At 31.4% G+C, this 21953-nt stretch overlaps 1 protein-coding gene across 1 annotated transcript in view; it reads right to left on the bottom strand.

Moving 5' to 3' along the window:
- Positions 1 to 19151, bottom strand: part of LOC143052751 (voltage-gated inwardly rectifying potassium channel KCNH7-like) — a 178468-nt gene extending 159317 nt beyond the window's left edge. The window contains exons 1-2 of the mRNA XM_076225857.1: positions 18792 to 19151; positions 802 to 2253 (exon numbers count right to left, since the gene is read on the bottom strand). Of these exons, the coding sequence (XP_076081972.1) occupies positions 802 to 1557 (756 nt within the window). The 5' untranslated portion in view covers positions 1558 to 2253; positions 18792 to 19151. The remainder of the gene's footprint in view (positions 1 to 801; positions 2254 to 18791) is intronic.
- Between the last annotated feature and the right edge of the window lie 2802 nt (positions 19152 to 21953).

Here is a 21953-nt window from a genome sequence, read left to right as displayed (position 1 = left end):
TATTAAATCGATATTTTCCTATGGGGAAGACAGTTAAATTGTTACTTGCAGGAAATTCGAGATCAAAGTTTTATTAACTCTTTTTTTTAACCAAAAGAGATAAATCTTTTAAAAGGTTAATGGCTGCTTAATGTCAAATGGCAGACAATATCAATTTTAAATATGCAATGTTCACTTAATCATACCGAGTGTATTTTCAATTAAAATAATGTTAAAAAATATTAAAACTACATGTATATAGGTTATGTCACCTGAGTAGTACTTCATTATCATGCGTTCGTATACTTCATCAAAAAGTGTCACAGTTTCTTTTCCCCAGGAAAGGGGTGACAATAACGGCTCAATACTTTTTCGTTTAAAAAAGTACAAAAAGGGTCATAATGAGTGTTGTTTAGTTATCTCCTACAATGTATGGCGATGTTTGTTGAAAATCATGAAGGATCACATAAGAAAATAGAAAACGCCATTGGCTAGATGTTAAACTCTTGATCCATATTTTGTTACATTATATATGTATATATCTTAGAGATTGTAAATATAATTATATAGCTCTTGTTTTATCATATATATGCAAGAGATGTTCTAATGCAAATGTAGACCATTAATTTCTATTTCTTTTTTTCTTGATGACATTACTACTTGTTTTTGTCATCTATACTTACGCCAAAAACATGAGTTTGTTACCTACCCTCCTATAGCTAACTACCGGGGTTGTGGGAGTACTAGATTTTCGTACAATTGTATGAATGAAGTCCTGCAAAATGAGAAGAGATGAATATGAAAAAAAAATATCTCACTTACCTTTTGGATAAGAATAGCCTTTGTCCCTCCCATTATTCCCTTTTTCATACTAAGTGAATCATCGGGCACGTGCACTTTTAACAGTCCATTTGGCTTCAATTTTTTAATATCATGGTTTTCATTTTTCACTTCATGTTTTTCATCTTTTTTAATTTCATGTTTCCCATCCCTTGAATATACAGATGAGTCTGTTGATTTTTTCGGTGAAAATTTGCCACTATTTCCGAATCGTTCTCCGCCTTTTCCACCACACCTCGAAGATAAATGTGGATCCCTTTGAACTAAATCCGGTTCACTTCGGAGCATTTGCGCTCTACGTTCATTAGCCGTATTATCTTTACTTTCTGTTGATAGCTTGTAATCACTCACGGGTTTTTCGTCAAATCCTACAATCTGGTCACCAAGTGAATATGACGAGCCTTCCGTTGCCGTCAAGTACACATCAAACGCGCTACATGACGTCATCGGTGTATTGTATATCGTCGAGTCGAGCGTCGTAGCAAGAGATAAGGTCTCTGTATGAGACCGTATTAAATCAGGCTGTGAAGCTGCTTCACCTGGTTTTTCGGTACCAGTAAGTTCCTCATTATTTATTCCTTCTTCTGCCATGTCGTAAGCAATTTGGATATTTATTTCATTTTGTTGTTGTTCCGTTCCGTTTAAATGATTTTCTAACACCTTTCCATCTGAATGATTCTCCACCACATTCCCACGTGCATGTTGCAATAAATTTTCTTCCTTTTTACTCCGAATCATTTTGAATCAATTACGTCTTATTTGGAACCAATCAAGCGGACCGTAAAACCATAGTTCACACTGCTATGACGTTACATCATTTTACGCAAGTATTCTGCTCACCATTATGTTTGAAACGTTTATTTTTTATTTAATCTATCTATTGAATTCCAATATTATTTGAAAACAATGACGAAAATGAACCTCGTTAAGTTGGAGTCTTTAATTGTATAAAATAGTTATGATTTAGTTTTTTTTTAAATAATGCTTTAATTTATTTCTTTTCATACAAATCAGAATGTTCTCATAAAATCCTTTTATTCGATTTTTAAATAACTAAAAAACTTTCAATATCCGTTTGCGAAACTACAGAAGCTTAAAATATTAATAACCTACTAGAAAATCGGTGCAAAATATCCGACAATTTTAATCTGTTATAGATTTGAAACTTTTATTATCTCAACAAATTCATCGATTCATTAAAATTGGATAAAATAATATTTCAATTGTCAGCAAATGCAACTATCCGCTAGTTGTATATGTATGAAAGTGATGAAATTGACGTAATTAAAAATACTTGACGGGTATGATAGCTAATCCAGTCTTTAACACCAAACCTCTAATAGTTTAGTAGTGGTATTCTTCAATTGAATAAATCATTGCTGATTTTCCAACATGTCAGATGCTTTTATTTGTACACATTCCCATTGATTGTCCCTGAAATGAAATAGAATTACTTTATTAAATAAAAACATTAGACAATAAAAGAAATATTGCGATAAACGATCAAAAGCACTGTAGCAGCAGTTAGGTTGGTACCATGGTTTAATCCAATTATTTATTAATGTCTTAATGAACTTGGAAGTTTCGAAGCGTTGGAAATGCACCAAGTCATGTGTGATCCTGGCAAGGTTTCTCAATTTAATGAAAAACAGTGTGTACTAATTAATGCCTTATATTTATTCCTTTGCAAATATTTATCATAATGTGCAAGATAGAAAATTGCATATATGCTTTTGTATGTTTTTTTTTATTTATAATTTTATTGATTTTGAAGTGAAAATCACATTTACTATTACGAAGGGTATACTAAACCATGAAAGTATCCAGACAAATATCAAAATTGCATTCAAATTTTATAATATTAAAAAACAAAAAAAGATCAAACCACACGTTTTGTTGAGACAAATTATAGTAAAATAAAAGGAAAAGAAAGCAATCAACAACCGGAAATTCAACAAAACGAGCAATGCAATCGCCATCCTCCAAAACATACGAAAAAAATTATTCATAAAAGGCCACACAGAAAATAAAGCAAAACAAACCCTACAACAAATCTTTACTTAGGTGTTTCGTTAAAGTGAGTAGTTATATTATTTATTGCAAGTAAATTCAGGGATCTATAACACAATGAGAATAACACAGTGTTGACTGCTTTACAACATTTTATGTTTTACTCACACATTTTTGTCAATATAATAGAATTATATATGCAACTGCCATACAAGTGATAGTTTAAGCTAGCTATAAAACCATGTTGTATACCCGTGAAATGTCTTATACCAAATCAGGAATATGATATTTGTTTTCCGTTCGTTTGCTTTGGTTCAGCTTTTCATTTTGCCATTTGATAATGAACCGTTCGATTTGAATATACCTGGAAGTTCGATACTTTTTTTTTTATAGTTTACTAGTTATAACATTAAGAAGGAAAAATTTAAAATAGAAGTCATGATGTTTCTTTGCTTAAGCAAATCTGAATTATTTGTGATAATTACATTTGTACGTGGTAAAAAAAATGAAATGCCAACACTCTTTTCTAATCCCACTGCGATGTCATAGATGACAATATATAATTATAAACATCAAAGAATCAATTTCGTCATATCATAATGTTTCTTAAGATGATGACATTGTCATTTCATTTTGAAACGACATCACAAAAGAAATGAATATATTCGTTTGAGTACAAAAGGAATGTACGTTATTAACTTAAGTGTTAATATTTATAGATGAAGTCTAAAACGTCCTATTCAATCTTGAAAACTTGTGAATATATAAATTGAGGACTAAAGATCTGCAATACATATCAATATTTGACAGTTGACAACCCTAGTAAAGTTGTGACTTAGAACAAATGAATTACTATGCAGGGTGGTTGAACTAGTTGATACTACAACTTTTTTTTGTAGATTTTGATTAGTTTGATGATATTGATTATAAACACAATTGAAGAGGGTCATGGAATAATTTAAAAAATCTTAAAACAGATTTCACTAGCATTAGTCGTTTTACGTCTTTCAGATAAAATGGTGTCAATTGCTTTGATGCAGTTGCTCACATGGCGTACCGAGAATTCTAGTAAACGTCGGATTTTAATTGTGAATCAGGTATCTTTCGGCGAGTCTGGATGGTAAACATGTAGCTGGATGATTTTATTGAAAAACTTATATTATCCGATCTATGTTTGTGTATACAGTCTCTACGCAACTTATGTGACTCCACCACTGTTCACTGTATATAAATATAAATTAAGGGCTTCCCTGTTTATTACTCTGGACATCAGTATAACAGATGCTCATGTAGTCGTTATAATTGACAATCTGACTTCAAACGAGAGAAATAAATCAAAAACTCTAATGGAATTGATGAATCAAATTAATTGTCCTTTGACCTTTTATATTTTCCAAAAGCATTGATCAATTGCTTTTAGGATATCCCAAAGGCATTCCAAGCAAAATCTGATCGAAAATAAACATGCCATTCTGAATAAAGTTTTTAGCTATATTATGAACAAGAGAGAGTTATTGGACACTCTCACACATCGTTTACTCAACTTCATTCCATATATGCATGTTGTAAATCAAAAGCCTGAAATTTAGTGGTTGTCTTTGTTCGTTCCCTGTGATAAGTTATTCGTTTATTGTTTTGTTATAACTATGCAGTTAGTCTTCTCGTTTACTCGTGTTAATTGTTCAACATTTTGTCATGGCGGGCCGTTTCTAGCTTACTATACGGTATACATTTTGCTCATTGTTAAAGGTCACACGGTTTTGTATAGTTATTTACTTGTACATTATTCGGACACTGGTGGATAGTTGCCTCCTTGACATTGTAGCTCGGTATTTTTGTAATTTTACTTTTAATAATCTCCTTGTTGTTGTAAAGTATTAACTCACGTTCATTACCTTAAACACTAACTTAATTTGGTATTGATTATCCTACATTGATGAAGCAGCAGTATGGACAGATGATCATACCATTTCGGCGCGGACTAATTTTACCTACTCTATTACCAATGTTATTTCAACAATATAGGGCGTAGCTTACATTTTAATTTGCATTAGGACAGTCTATTTGAAGATGTGTGTGATAAGGATGATTGCCGTTATTATTATTGTTGATTTCTAATCACCTATCAGGGTCATCAAAGGAATTTACAAAAGAATGACTGGACACTTCATTGATGAGTTTATCCTAAAACGCCTATCAATAGATGGACTGGTTTATTATGGGCGAACCGGTTAAACCCCGCCCAGTCAAGTGAAATAAATCGAGTTATACTCTTATAGTGGACGAGCAGTAAACAAATACTCAATGTAACTTAATGTCTCGAATTGAAATGTTATATGCGTTTATTTAAAACCCCCCTAATTCTGTTATGTCATAGTTCATACAGGCGAACCTTGTTTATCTTGTTTTTATATTGGTTTCGTTAAAAATACTATTCTAAACACCGAAATATATAACTTATGGACTACATATTTTAATAATTAAAAGCCTGTTAAATAATATAAATTTTTACTGTTAATTTCTTGAATTCGGCTAAATTTATGAAATAAGGTGACACTCATCTCATATCAAACGATACCTAACCCTGACTTGTGTTCAAAGATTAAATATTCACGTACAATCAATTGCATAATTGATCATAATAAAGAATTTAGGAAGTGCAAACACAGGTATTTATAATGTGTGAAAAAGGCAACATTTGACCTTTTATCTTAGGTTATTCTAATTATATGATTAGAAATATTTATCAGTTTACGAAGTTTCCATATTTTTTGAATATCCAGTTTTCATTTCATGCCACAATTACCATAACAGTCTACATGTTCTGAATGATAAAGCTATACGTAAAATCTATTTTGTTTGAAATATATACTATAAATAAGAAGATGTGGTATGATTGCCAATGAGACAACTCTTCACAAGAGACCAAATGACACAGAAAATAACAACTATAGGTCACCGTACGGCCCTCAACAATGAACAACGCCCATTCCGCACAGTCAGCTATAAAAGGCCCTGAAATGACAAATGTTAAAGAATACAAACGAGAAAATAACGGTCTAATTAATGCACAAAAAATTAACGAAAACAAATTGTAACACATCAACGAATGACAACTACTGATAACAGCCTCAAAACTTGGGACAAGCACAAACATACAGAAGGTGGCAGGGTTAAACATGTTAGCGGGATCCCAACCCCCTAACCTAGGAGAGTGTCCATATGTGTTCTCTCAGACCATCTCAATTACTGGTTCTTTACCCTTAATTTTTTTACACGTCAGTATGAACGTTTATCATATGTTTAAAAAAATCATGTTCACAGACTTTTAGATTTTAATTGATACCAATTGTTATGTCTGCATAAAACGAAGTTTGAAGAAGACATGTCTGTATTTGAAATAGCTAAAAACAACAAAAATAAACACGAGCACCTTTTCTAGTTTTTATTTGGTCTGTTAAAGTCTAGATACAGTAAATGGGATATGTCACAGATTTCAGTAAAAATTTTGCATATAACTCTGGCACGATGAAATACAACTAAAAATCGAAAAAATAATGCATTCATCTCATTTATTATTTGAAATATTACTGATTTAGTTCTTTCAAAATAGGTCAACATTTGTATAGCAAACATATATAATCGGCCAAAAAAAAAACATTAAAAGTTGTCTCAAAATCCTTAATCTCTGATTTTTTTCTTCTCCTATTTGATTTTAAAAACAGATGTGTTGTTGATACATAAACTTCCGTTTTAATGATGCAAAATAAAAATATGGTCACCGATTTCATTTTTACGGTATATATCATTCACAGATGTGTTCTTTGTAATACAAAATTCCACAAAACGTCGCAATAATCGTAGCTTTGCAGGTCGTAAACGTTGTTTTGGACGTTTTTCACTATCAACAAGTTAACAAACTGGTCATTAGACAAAAAACGAAGTCGGTGACCATGTGATTATTGTATACCATTAACAGAAATTTATGTGTCAACAACATAAAGTTTATAAAGAAAAATCTATGGAATAAAAGTTTAAGATTTCATTATTTTAGGAACAATTTACGACAGTCTTTTCCCAATTTAATGTGCCTTCTATACTAAGCAAAATTTGTTTTATAGCCAGATTACCGTTCCTTTGCCTTAAAAATGTCCTTTATCTCTTTAGGACAGAAAAAGCCTTTTTACATTGCAAGCGTCATATCATCCGAACATTAATGTGTGAATAGAACAGAAAACTATAACTTGAATATAAAACAAAGCATGATAAATATGACAAAAATTATATTTGAATAGGAAACTAAGGATAATTAATAAATTCTTGCTCAATGTCTTAGTTTAATTAAAAAAGAGGCTCTTTGCAATTTTGCTATATTTATCTGCCCACTAATTTGCACGTTTAAGTAATTGGCTTGTTTACGTTGTCGTCAATTTACCAACTCTTACATCGTAAAAATCTCAAATAATGCGATAACTTAATTAATAAACTAATCATGGTTCAATTTACTGAGATGGATCATAAACTAAGCAAAACCAATTACAGACATGTTTTATCAACAAAGTAGATCAATCAATTAATAGTTATTTGAACCTTTTAAAGCCTGAAGCTGTGTGTTTATTTATTCATTTCGTCTTTCAGTGACTAGTGTTAATTAAGCTTCGTAAACCTATTATGGTAACCTTGACCTAAGCAATAAAGTGTCAATGCTTTTTAATTTGTAATTGAATGTTGATGTAATATTTATGCTGCTTTGGTCAGACTGGTAATTAGTTATACAGAACATGTATTCCCACGAGAAACATTGAAAAATAGATTTTCACACATAAAAGTTGCTGAACACTATTTCAAAGTTGTTTTTATCAGAACTCATGGAGTCATGAAGTCGAATCAAGATGAAATATGTCTTTATTCTATGAGTACATGCGAAGTGCATTTATTAGGTGTGATCAATTTTGGTGTAGGTGCTAGCCTTGGGGAAGTGAACACAAAGATGTTCTTTATATCTTTTGAATGACGATGTGAAATTTTCTTTTCATACTTTTTGAATTTTTGAAGACTGTACACAAACCTTGAAACAAATCAAGTTTAATTTTTTTTTATTTTTAGTCCCAATGCATATGTTTTTCTTTCGAACTATAACACAATTATATCTTCTTATTTCGTAGAGCTTGTGTAAACTATCAAGATTTTATCAAAGAATCTAATTTTTTGAAATCGAAATGACTCTTATACATATTCAATCAGTGTATGTATTACTACCAAAACAGTTTAACAATCGTTAAACCAAATGTTCTCGGAAATAATGAATTAAGGAGAAATAAGGCGAGATTCATCACTTCAATACAAAAAAAAAAATACAAAAATCACTTCAACTAATTAGTTAAAATTTAGAGTTAAAATTTAAAGTTAAGATTAAGTTTGTGCATCAAAACTTGATAAATAAACCAGTAAATGTAAAAATTGAGTCTGGATGCGGCTTATAAAATAGAGAATAATGAGCCAAGTCTACAAAAAATGAACCAAACAACAAAGAATGTGTAACGAAAGGCTCCCAAAAAATAAGGAATGTACAGAAACATAGGCTTAAACGTTTTAGATATAATGAAACGAATATCTTCAAATGAATCCACACGTATGTTTATTATATTGAAAATCTAACTACATTAATCCGATAGCGACAGAATATTTACAATTCCAGAACGCACCATATACAAGATACTGAACCTCTCTTATAAATGTAAATATTTCGATTAACTCATGTTTAGAATTTTATTGTCAATAGCATTTTTCTTAAAGTTTTTGCTGCCATGTGGGATTGTCTTACATTTTATTGCTGCAATTAAACTTTTCCATCTGTAATAAATCGTGAAATAAGGGGCACTTAGATAGAAATTGAAAGACATTACTCAGAGAGTGCATAATCATTTGGTAACACTTAATCGGATACAGATACCGTAATAAATAAAATAGATCAATGAAAAAAGTAGAAAAACAAACTTTAGATATTTAGTAAGTTAACGTACGACACCAATCACCAAACAAAAATAAAAACATGCAATAAAGTATTAGAAAAATTTAAGTACATCAGCCGAACTAAATGAATTTATTCAAATCGTGCATACGGATTTAGTGTACAATTTTAAAAGCAACGCTGAACTGCAACTGATGACAATTGTTGACAGTTCGGTTCTGCAAATACAATTGTTGAAATATAAAATATATTTTTTAATTTAGTTTAAGCACTTTTGCATAATTTGCTGAAATGAATGATGTTAAACTAGTTATACATAGTTTCAAAATCTTCAAAAAGTAAAAAATAACTTTTATTTTTGGTCCTTAATACCTGCAGTCAACTTCGAAAATTAGTTGGCCGTTTTTTTTCTTCTCTCTCTTGTTTTGGTATTCTAGATATACTGTTCCTCGCTTTTCCAGGCATCGTCGCTGTTTCAAACGAAACTGTTATTTTTTTTAGTTATTATTATTTTGAAAATAACTCTGACTTTGAACCACGATTGATGTAGTTTAGTTTGGTAATTATAGAAAAAAAATATGAAAGAAAAATAAAGAACGCGACCTCAAACAGAGAAATACTATTGTGCGCAAAATTTGCAGTTCTAGCCTTAGACTAGGCAAAAAAGTTGTCATCATTTGAAACCAACCGTAAACTTCCGTGTTCACAAGATTGATATTATCGACCAGCAAAGTTCAAACAGATTCCTAATATGAAATATTGTGGTTGCTAGAATACTGTGTTAAAATTAAGTATTCATATCTCTGACCCACAAATCATAACTCATTTCATAACTCTAAATCACATTTCTCGTAAGAATTTTGAAACGATTAAATTATTTAATGATGAATACAATTATGTTGCTTGCTGGAACAAATCATTGCAGATACTAGAATTGTAATAAGGTCTTTCCACCATTCCGTGTGGAAAGACCTATTGAATTTGTTCTGATTAATTTTTTTTTTCCGCCTAATTTTTTTCTTGCGGTGTAAAAATGTTTCAAAAGATGTCGCTTAGTTTTTTGTATATGATATCATACAGTCTATACGCTTTTGAAACTCACCCTGATTAACCAAACACCTTTCTTTGTAAGAATTATCTCCCCAAACAATGTTTTTCTTGTTATCAGATCTCCTCCGCAACTGTAAAAGAAAGCGACAAATTTATTTTTCCAAATTTCTCGTTATATCCTCAGGATGTTACGTTTTATTTTTACCGAAGCGTTACGAAGACCCCATATGAGAGTAATTTCCCTTTTGTATTGAAATAATTGAAATAAATTTGTAACTGGAAAACCATAAGTGATAGAGGCCTAGGGTCTTTTCATTTGAGGTCCTTGGTCCAAAAATATGAAAATGAGGTCAAGGTCAAAGGTCACGGTCATGTTCAAATTTTTGATTTTGGCTTGTTATCTCTTATTTTCAGAAATCATACAAGATATCGACAAAATATTTTCAGACAATTGTTAGTTGCGACATGTCGTAACATGTAAATTTTACTTGAAATGGTACGTAATATTTAATGCAAGTTTAGCCCCCTTTTATATCTAATATTAGTTGTATGGTAATATAACTCATTAACAATATAAGTAGAGGCCTAGAGTCTTTTGATTTGAGGTCCTTGGTTGATGACCTTGAAATTGAGCTCAAGGTCATAGGTAAATTTAATGTTCTAGATTTTGACCTTTGCTTTTTCCTCTTATATATACATGATAAAGCCATGGAACTTTTGGCAAAAGGTTGCAAGCAATGTGACCTTAAAAAAGTCAACCGGAAGTGACCTTTTGAAACCGGAAGTAGCCATTTTTTGTACTAATTTAATGTAAAAGTATAAAGAACCATCTATTTTTAGAATCAGTGTCAAGTAAACTATCAAAACATACCGAAAATAACATCTTTTAAACCGGAAGTAAAAAATGATCTCCCTTATGTATATCTTTTTGTATAGAAACCATATATTTTTGGAATCAGCGTTCAATAAGCTGTCATTTGATGCTAAAATTGACATTTCAAACCGAATTTTAATATTTTCATATAAAAAGATCCTTACTGGTGGAAAGACCATCAATGGTTCTCTGAACAATTGGTTTTTAATTTTGTATTTGGAATTGTTTTACGTTACTACTTTAATTGTAAGATAATCTACCCAGAATTGTTTTACGTTACTACTTTAATTGTAAGATAATCTACCCGGCATTGTTTTACGTTACTACTTTAATTGTAAGATAATCTACCCGGAATTGTTTTACGTCACTACTTTAATTGTAAGATAATCTACCCAGAATTGTTTTCCGTAACTACTTTATTGTAAGATAATCTACCCGGAATTGTTTTACGTTACTACTTTAATTGTAAGATAATCTACCAGGAATTGTATTACGTTACTACTTTAATTGTAAGATAATCTACCCGGAATTGATTTACGTTACTACTTTAATTGTAAGATAATCTATCCGGAATTTTGTTTCCCGAAATAACTATGCAAACAATGAAATATTCAGTGGTGATACCATGGCGAGGAGATTGTGTCATGGGGTTTTATTGAATTCGTTTACTTGCCAAAAGTGCTAAAAATGTTAATGACTCACGGAAATCACATTTACGTGTTTTTGTTTTCACTTTACATGAATGTGATTCAACAGGGTAGTTGGCAGTGTTAAATAACATAAATGGTTACAAAAAAAAAATATCAAAAATATGTTGATCGACGGCTATTTAGAACTCGTCTACATCATGAACATGACCATATAATCTTTATTCAAATTTCGACGAAAAAATACAAATTTGTTTTTAAATCGATAACTTCCGTTTGAACACCAAATCGGTATTCATTAGGATATCTATTTAAGTACGGGAAATCGCTTTTATGCATTCCTTAGTATTTTTTCAAATGGTGATGCAAATAATTTTCCGAGAAGGAACAATTAGTATTATATATAAAAACCTTATCAAAGATGTCAGGTTTTAATCATAGGTATGGCATAACGAGCAACTATTTACAAAAGACTCATCAATCACGCTCGGATTAAAACACTGCTGGAAAGCTAGATCAAAGGCAAACGTTAAGTTCATTTAAAACAGAAAATTCAGAAAAAAACATGCTAAATACGTCTTTCAAAGCTTAAAGATAAGAGAAAAAAGGAGGAAAACCCAGCAGATGAGTGTAGGCAAAATATAAAAAAATGATACCTGTGATGTCAAATAATATCAATTAATAGTGTGACAGGAGGATGAGTTTTTTTCCCTATTCTTAAGCGGCTTTAAATCGTTTATACATTTCTGAAAGGTACACATAATGTTGTATTCTACAATCATGTAGTCACAATCAAATATCTAGTTGTATAAGTTAATAAGTTGTATGGATAAACACACGAGCGAAAACAATATTACCCAAGACGTCGCGGGAGATAATTTTTTCATTGAGTGTGTTAATCACCCAGCACCCTCGAGCAGTATGGTTTTATAAAACTAAATGCATATGACTCTAGTGTATACTTTTTGTTTAAAAAGATAATTATTATAAAAAAAATAGTCATTAATTAAGATAGTTTAGTATTAACAACAACAACAAAACGACGAACATGATGAAGAAACATGAATCAGCAAACTCCAGTTGTAGCAGGTGTCAATTGAAGTCATAAACATTCGTTGCTAATACTATCATATGTAGCTATGGGTTGGTGGAGCTTATGAAAGGTAAATGAAAAATGATAATTGCCGCAAGTCCAATGAAATGAATGGGTAATATAAGAAATTTTCTTATGTATAATAAAAGGTAATAGATTATTAGACGAGTAATTTGACTGGAAATATTTTCTTGTGTATAAACTCAATGGTTATCCAAACCATTATCACGTGTAAATACATTCTAAATTAGCAACCATTCTACAGTGTTTATATATATGCACTAAAAAACTAGTTAATAAACCATATTGATGTTACTGTTCAAGCGAATAGAACTACGTTGATAAAAAGTAAAATCACAAAAATACTGAACTGCCTAATCAAATGATACAACACATCAAACGAATGGACAACAACTGTCACATTCCTGACTTGGTACAGACATTTGCAAATGTAGAAAATGGTGGCTTGAACTTAGTTTTATAGCGCTATACCTCTCACTTGTATGACAGTCGCATCAAACTCCATTATATTTACAATGATGCGTGATCAAAACAGACATAACAGGTAAAATTGTCAAAACAGGGACACAACAGTCATCACTGTGTCACAATCTCAATTAGAAAAAAAAATTATCAAAGAAGCACAAAAATCATCGGTCAAATTTAACAACCAAATAAATTGCTAAGAGTCGCTAATACCACTACGCGAGAAAAATAAAATTTTGTCGTTCAAAGTATTTCCAAACTTATAATAGAACCTCCACATTATAGGATTATAATAGAACAATAAATATAATGGCGAGATCTTCAAAAGTACTGTGCCACGTCATATGTATCAAAAAACACAAAAAAGTCACAGATACAAAACACATCCCATTGGAAAAGAATAACTTTTAAGTTTTTACCTGTTTTCAACCACAAATAAACATTGTATCAAAATTATTCAGGAACGCAAAATAACATGCCTTATAAAAAAAAGCCTTAACATGACAGTGAAAACATTTGTTTTATATATGTCACGAAATTATTTAGTGGTAAATGCCGATGGAAAAAAATCTAATGGTAAATGTTTAACATATTTGCCCAAGGTTTTCAAATGTCTTACATTTAAAAAGGGGCCTTGTGTTGTAGTTTTATTAATAAAGATTATCTGTTACACAAAACAGACACATATAATAGACATATTCACTATTCCATGCGATATCTTACTCATCACTTTCTTCTGTTTTCTATGAAAGCATTCAAGGGAAATAGACCTCCTATTCTTAAAAATTAAACATCGCATCAATACCACACTATGATGTATTTATCGAATTGATGAAATTGACCTAGCATTAACATCAATTGTTGGTTGTCTCAAATGACTTTTACAACACACTTTCATGATTGACTTTTAATTGACAAGACAGTAATTCATACTTTGTTACGTATTTAAAAGTGTACAAGCCATTTAATTTGCTTTATTGATAGTAAAACAGAAAGCAGAAAAGATACAATCAATATCGTCTTTTTTTATCATGCCATTTGTATTCTATTGAAGATTGAGAAGGGAGTTTCCTCTTTTCCAAGCGGTACGTGCGATGAAACATGCCTTTATCAATGCAACAATAGACATAAAACCAGTGGCTTTATTTAGATTCCATGTAACTATACCTAATAAACTAATGCACATTAAATTCATAATATGCAGTAATTTCACTGCAAAAATAAACTATTTGTATTGTCCCAAAACGATTCTAACCACATACAGAACCAGCTTCAGCTCAATTAAACATACCGAAATGTAAGTCATTCCAAATACTCAAACCCTTTTTTATAAACTATAATGACATTGTCATTGTATAAATGTTTACAAAGTAATATTTCCTTTTAGTACGTCCAGGAAATTATTCCCATGCATATATATGTATGATTAAAAATTTCGTTAATTTGCTGCATGTTCTGTTTTTAATTACAGTTCTGGGCTGCTGCACAGGTATGCATGCATACGATTGTATGGATGTATGGAAACATTACATTGCACAGTGGGACAGCTTTTTTCCTTTGATTTTTTTTTTTTTTTTTGGAATGATCGAGTGTAATAAAAGTGAGACACTCAATAAACCTCAGATTCATACAACGTATTTTGCAGGTTTAACACGAGCACTTGGATATTTTTGAATTGGTTTCATTTCTTCTACAACTTCTATACTAATTAAACCCTATGTTTGAAATGATAGTCATAACTATAATCACTCCTACCAATCCCCTTTATCAAATGCAATGTATTTGTGAATTACCAATGTGGTATATATGAAATTATATATAACTATAGCAAGTCGTTAATTAATCAAAAAAAAAAACAACAAAAAAAACCCCAACAAAACCTATGATGTACTGTATTCCCAGTTGAATCACTATTCTGTATTGGTATCACAACATTGAATTAAAGAAAACATGGCAAGTGCGTTAACTAGTATACAATGAACAGATGGAAATGATTTGTAAGAAACTATTGACCTGGCTATCGACCTATACATAAACATGACCATACACCTTATGTATTGTCCATTCAAGTCTGTTATGCTTAACCACCTGCTGAAACTGCTTTTTGTGTTGCGAGCACACTGTCTGTATTTTGTAACGAGCACGAACTTGAAATTTTCAAATATTTCCATTAAAAGATAGGCAAATGATACCCAGACGGACAGTCAAACTCATGAATCCATATAAAATCATTTACTTGTGGAGATTTATTTCCCCGACGTTATCACCAGCCCAGTAGTCAGCACTTTTTGTGCTGACATGGATTATCATTGATATGGTTTTATTTATAATTGTTTACCAAATTTTTAATTTTTGAAATACTAAGGCTTTTCTTCCTCAGGCATAGATTACCTTAGCTGTATTTGGCAAAAGTTTTAGGAATTTTGGTCTTCAATGCTCTTCAACTTCGTACTTTTTTTGGCCTTTAAAACTTTTTTGGATTCGAGCGTCACTGATTAGTCTTTTGTAAACGAAACGCGCGTCTGGCGTATATACAAAATTTAGTCCTGGTATCTATGATGAGTTTATTTACAAGAAAAGGACATCAAAGCATTTTGTCAAGTTTTTACTACTTTCAGATATCCTGATGAAGACCTCTCACTTAACAAAATTTATTTAAATTTTGTATCTTTTCTGAAATTTTGAAATTCTAACAAATTAACTATATCAAAATAAGATCTATGAGAAACTAGGTAATATAGTTTAATAAGATATTATACGACTGAAATTGACACGTAACAAGTTTCATACCGAAACGATGTGTGTTCGTGTCTCAACTCAACTGTTCTGTTTGTAAAATGTACATTACAAACATCTAGTAATTATCCTTAGACAAAAGCCTTACCATGACATTAACATTAAATACATTCAGTTTATATCTGTATAAACCTTCATCCGGATAGCGGAAACTTCAAAAATGAAAAACCAGGGATGATACACGTCAAGATCTAGACCTATAAATATGAATGTCCAACTTTAACTACCCGGTATGCACGGAGTTGGACTTTCATAAAAGTATGTTTAAAATCATTGTCAATACCGAAATCCTGACATCTGAATCGGTGATACCAACGGGGAATCGAAGTGTGTTTATGCACAACTGGCTCAAAGGGCCAAGTGAGATTTTCTCATCACTTTGCGTCCGGCGTCTGTCGTCGTCTGTCGTCGTCCGTCGTCGTTAACTTTTACAAAAATATTCTCCTTTGAAACTACTGGGCTAAATCAAACCAAACTTGGCCACAATCATCATTGGGGTATCTAGTTTAGAAAATGTGTCCGATGACCCGCCAAATCAACCAAGATGACCGCCATGACTAAAAATAGAACATAGGGGTAAAGTGTATATTTTATCTTCTATCTCTGAAACCAAAGCATTTAAAGCAAATCTGACAGGGGTAAAATTGTTCATCAAGTGCAAAATCTATCTGCCTTGAAACTTTAAAATTAATCAGACAACCGGTTGTTTGGTTGCTGCCCAGAAATAAGTTATTTGAAGGAAATTTTGCAGATTTTGGTTATTATCTTGAATATTATTATAGAAAGAGATAAAATGTAAACAGCAATAATGTTCAGCAAAATAAGATCTACAAATAAGTCAACATGACCAAACTGGGCCAAGTTCATTATTGATAGAGATAATTGTAGCAACAAGAATGTTCAGTAAAGAAAGATCTACAAACACATCACCATCACTAAAACACAATTTTGTCATGAATTTATCTGTGTCCATTGTTAATATGCACATAGACCAAGGTGAGCGACACAGGCTCTTGAGAGCCTCTACTTTGTTATTATCTTGAATATTGTTATAGATAGATGTAAACTGTAAACAGCTTTAATATTCAGCAAAGTAAGATCTACAATTAAGTCAACATGATTAAAATGGTCAGTTGTCCCGTAAGGAGTTATTGCCCTTGATAGTCAATTTTTAACAATTTTTTGTAAATTTTTGTAATATTTTACGAAAATCTACTCCTCTGAAACTACAAAGATAAACTTAACCAAACTGGCCCATCATTATTATAAGGATATGTAGTTTAAAAATTGTGTCCGATGACCCTGCCCGTGAACCAAGATGGCCGACATGGCTAAAAATAGTATATCGGGTAGAATGCAGTTTTTGGCTCCAAGCTCTGAAACCAAGGCATTTAAAGAAAATTTGCTGGCGATAAAATTGTTCATTAGTTCAAGATCTATCTGCCCCGAAATTTTCAGACCAATCGGGCATCTTTTTGTTGGGTTCCTGCCCCTGAATTGGTAATTTTAAGAAAATTTTGCAGCTTTTGTCAATTATCTTGAATATTATTATAGATAGAGATAAACTGTAAACAGCATTAATGTACAGCAAAATTAGAGCTACAAATAAGGCAACATGACCAAAGTGGTCAATTGATCCCTTAAAGAGTTATTGCCCTTTGTGGTCAATTTTTTATTATTTTCATAAATTTTGTAAATTTTTGTGAATTTTTACAAAATAATTTCCACTGTCACTTCTAGGCCAATTTTCTTGTAGATACAGATAATTGTAAGCAGCGAGATTGTTCAGTAAAGTAAGATCTACAAACACATCACTATCACCAATACACAATTTTGTCATGAATCCAACTGTATCCTTTATTTAATATGCACATATACCAAGGTGAGCGACACAGGCTCTTTAGAGCCTCTAGCTATTTATTTTTTCGGCCTGCATACCACGTCTCCGTATTTGTTTACATTGACCCAACAATTGTCCATCTTGTTATATTGAAATCCCGGTTGACTTTCTTTTATGCCTTTTAACAACTTCATGAAAATACTTCTACATACCACATCAATAGAACGTTAACTTACAGATATTGAACTGCTAAAACACTAACAGTTTACAACTATTGCTATAGGTCCCAAATGATTATTACCAAATACACGCTTGATAAAATGTTCATTGATGATAAGACGTTTTGTTCATCAGAAACTTAACAACTCATTGCATTTTCATTATTCGATTTTGTTAACACAGTATAACTTCTTCGCATATGCTTTATTAAAACTTTCCTATGCAAAATTATTAACTTACTTTAAACATGTTAAAACACTTTGTGTAAATATAGTTAAGCTCCGATGTTTATAATATGTCAGTGAATGAAAGATGCTACTTCCATCTTATCATTTTGTGCCTTTTAATTAATACCCCTCCATAATCAAAGGAAGTAAAGCAAACAAATTGGCCTGACGTTCTTTATCTAGTTATGCATATGATTTAACAATTAGGATAACATGTTACATCTTTTAAGGTCTATTCCATTGTTTTGGCAAAGATTTCAGAGCAAGTTAGTGATCGTGCCATCTTAAAATTGCAGTGAGGTTGATTTTTAAACAGCTTTTAATTACTTTAATTAAAAAAAGGAAGTTGCTGTACACTACTAGGAAGCGACTACAAAATTACCAGTTTCAAAAATATGTTAATGCTTACATGGTAAGTTGTTCAAATGCGTTGCATCAGAAAAAGTCAGGGAGGTATCTAATTTAAGGGGAACAATTTTAGAAGCCGATCCAATTTAAACATTCAATTTTTTGTATCAAGTCATATTAGTTAGAATGGAAATGGGGAATGTGTAAAAAAGAAAACAGCCCGATTAAAGCAAAAAGCATCCGAACGACACTAATGGGTTTATAACACAGCGAGAATATCCCGCATCTGGATGCGGGCGTCATCTGTCCCCTAGATAAATAATTATATCAATTCAGTGAAAATGGATGTCACGCCAAATTCTAACATATTCATCTCTAAATAACAGTTTTAAAAGATTTATAATAACTTACTTCTATTCGCTTATATTTTATATCCAGTTTACTGATTATCTACTGTTAATTCCAGACACTTAATAACATCACTGAGTGAGCTTATAGATTTTTGCCCACTTTTTTTATTTTAATTGAAATCATTCTATTAAATAGTTATGAAGCTATCCTTTCTCTGTTGGTTATATTTCAGCTTACACGCAATTAATATTCAAAATTGAATTTGTAACTGAAAATCCATAAATTATAAAAAAGCAGTTTATTTAAATAATCAGGTAATGCGTTGTTCGATAATATTTCTATCTGTTTTACCGTTAAATATTTAAATGCCAATACGGATTACTTGGAATGGAACGTGGTTCTGAAAACTTCTTCGCCAATCCGCTGTCTAATGACAATTAGCTTTGTCAATGAAACGTGAAACTATATATATCTTGGCATTCCTTTAGTAAAACTGATTATACTTGATATAATATCGGATGTCTATTATTTCTATACTAATAACTCGTTTTCTTCTACTTTTCCTTCTTGTGTGGAATTGTAGCATGCGTTTATTACAAGATTTATTGATATCGTATGTAAAAAAACCTTTATTGATTGCAATCTATCCTTTGACAGTGAAGTTGTAATTTGTGATCTCTCTTTTATTCTTTAGATATGGTATTTGGTTTTACCTTATCAGAGATCAATACAGCGACCGTTTAATGTTACTGATGAGGAGTAGATATGAAATAAATCATTTGCTAAGAAATATCGACCGTCATTAAGCATAAGTGTCTTTAAGTAGGAGAGCCGTGGTGTAGTGTTTAGTGCATCGGACTACTAACACAAAGGTTCCTGGTTCGATTCCCGTTCGGGATAAAAATTTCAGGAACTCAATTTGCGGCTCTCCCTTGACACCATTTGCGAGTATGGTCTTGAGGAAACGATGATAGTTAGTCGGAAGGGGACGACAAATAGCTGACCCGTGTTAAGAGAGAGCCATATCTCTTGCACGTTAAAGACACCCTTGTAGATTTCGATAAAGAGTAGCCTAATGCCGCTACAAGGCAGCATTTGTACCCGCAAAGTGGACAGAGATTAATAAAACTTAGAGTTTCAAAACTTGTTTTCCAATCCACTATAAATAAATATGTTTAAATTAAGTAGGTTACGGTTACTTAACTATATGTGCGTTTGATTGATTGATTGATTATTGTTCTTTAAGTCGAGGCGTTGCATAGGCAATGTATTGATAAAGAATTGTCACATTTTCTATTGGACATGGTGCTGTTGCATTTCTTTCGACTGAAGAGTTTATATTGTTTAGTGGTGCTCAGCATCCTCCGCGTCTCCATTCCGAACTTTACTATTTAAGTTCGCAAACTATGATTTCGCAAGTCTTTTTTGTTATCAAAACATATTTGGTCAATTTTGAGACGTTATCCGTCTAATGATTTAAAATTTTTAGTTAAAATAATTTCTTACTAATTTTCTATATGTTTATGGAACCCCGTTATTTCTTTCACAAGACACTTTAAAACTTACCAAATACCTTCTCATTTTCTGAGCCAATCAGAATTATTGCCTTCTATGTGGATCCATTAGATATGTACAGGCATTTCTTTAGTTTTGACTTTAGGTTGCAACCGTGTCAGAAACCACGCCTCAGTTCGGGAGATATAATAGTATTCATGATATTTTGTTTTGTTAACGTACTGGTTCCCTGATTTGTTTGATCTCGGAGCGACGTGCCATGAGAATCTCACGAATATAAATACACAATTATGCTAGCGGGGAAAACAAATTTTGCGGAAGACCCAAGGTGAAGGAAGTGGTAGTACAGAATTTAAGTAAGTTCAAACTCTTAGAAATTTATACATATAAATGTTGAAAATGTTCCACACAGCCCTTTGTTGTGACACTTGAATAATACAGTAGTGCATATGTGGATATTCCCTTCTAGGATATCATTTTTTCCCAAACTTCTTATTAGAAGTGGCACAGTTTTATCCGTAAAAAAGGTCCTAAGGGAAATTGGATTGTCTATTGTTACAGATATGCAACTTCAAGATTCCTAAAATATGCATTTATATACTTCATCAGTTGCTTTTAATCCATTAAAGACTCACTCAAAGACATTCGTAAAATAAAATGTTTTTTTAACGGTTACTACCTTAAAACAAAAATAAACAGTGAATATAACTTTAAGCAGATTAAAATGTACAATTATAATTGCAATCATCAATTATTTTCATATACGAATTTATTAGATAAGCAAATATTGACACTCCAAATATGAAACACTAAATCGTTGAAAGCGTTTATTTTATTAATTAAGTAATCTTGATGAATTGAAATTAATTACTTTGCTCTTTACTTTTTAAATTACACTTGTTTGTTCAAAAGAGTAAATTATAATAATAAATCATTGCTATTATAATTACGTAATAACATGCAGTGGTATTAAATGAAAATTGCTTTTGGGGAAATTCAGCAATCTTAGATTTGGAAATTGACTTAAAACATAGACTCAGCAACGGCAAAATGTTTGCAAGTTTTCATGTGAAATTCTTGTATACATTTACCAGCATTTATAACCATGTTCAATTGTATATAAAACTATCATGGCCAGAGGTAAGTCTCAACTTTGTAACTTGTGCAGTTTCGTCAATTGATGTACGAGTGACTTTCATATTATTTTGTCGCAACAGAGATAGAAAAATCAAGTTCTAAATACTGTGGGCGTTCAACGTTAAGCCATGGTCTATATCCGATATCTTTTTTTTTATTTCATAATAATTGTATTTTAAGCAATTTCTACTTGATGTAGTTATATTTATAAGCTGTATTTGCTTTTAAAATAAAGTTTTATGGTATTATGTCAAGAAAAGAGTTTTATTGTAAGGAAGGAATCATTTAACTTCAAACAGAGGGGGTATGTTTTTGTTTGTGCGTCAGAATACCTAGAAGTTGGTAGTAATATGTTATATTTTCCCGACGCATTCATCATATTATTTTCTTTTCAAAATTTAACACTATATGGAATGGAGAAAATCTCGTTTCAGAAAAAAAAATTGTTTTCAGCTTGACGACAATATTTTTTTTTATGAAAAAAGCCATAACTTATGAATTTTGTAAACAATATTCAATATTAAACCTCTTTCTATACCGTAACAACATGACTCGATTTATTCATAAATG

Source organism: Mytilus galloprovincialis, chromosome 11 (genome assembly GCF_965363235.1).
Source record: "Mytilus galloprovincialis chromosome 11, xbMytGall1.hap1.1, whole genome shotgun sequence".
NCBI classification, from domain to species: Eukaryota; Metazoa; Mollusca; class Bivalvia; order Mytilida; family Mytilidae; genus Mytilus; species Mytilus galloprovincialis.
The sequence above is the reverse complement of the archived record's forward strand: the minus strand, read 5'-3'. Positions and strand labels throughout refer to the sequence as shown.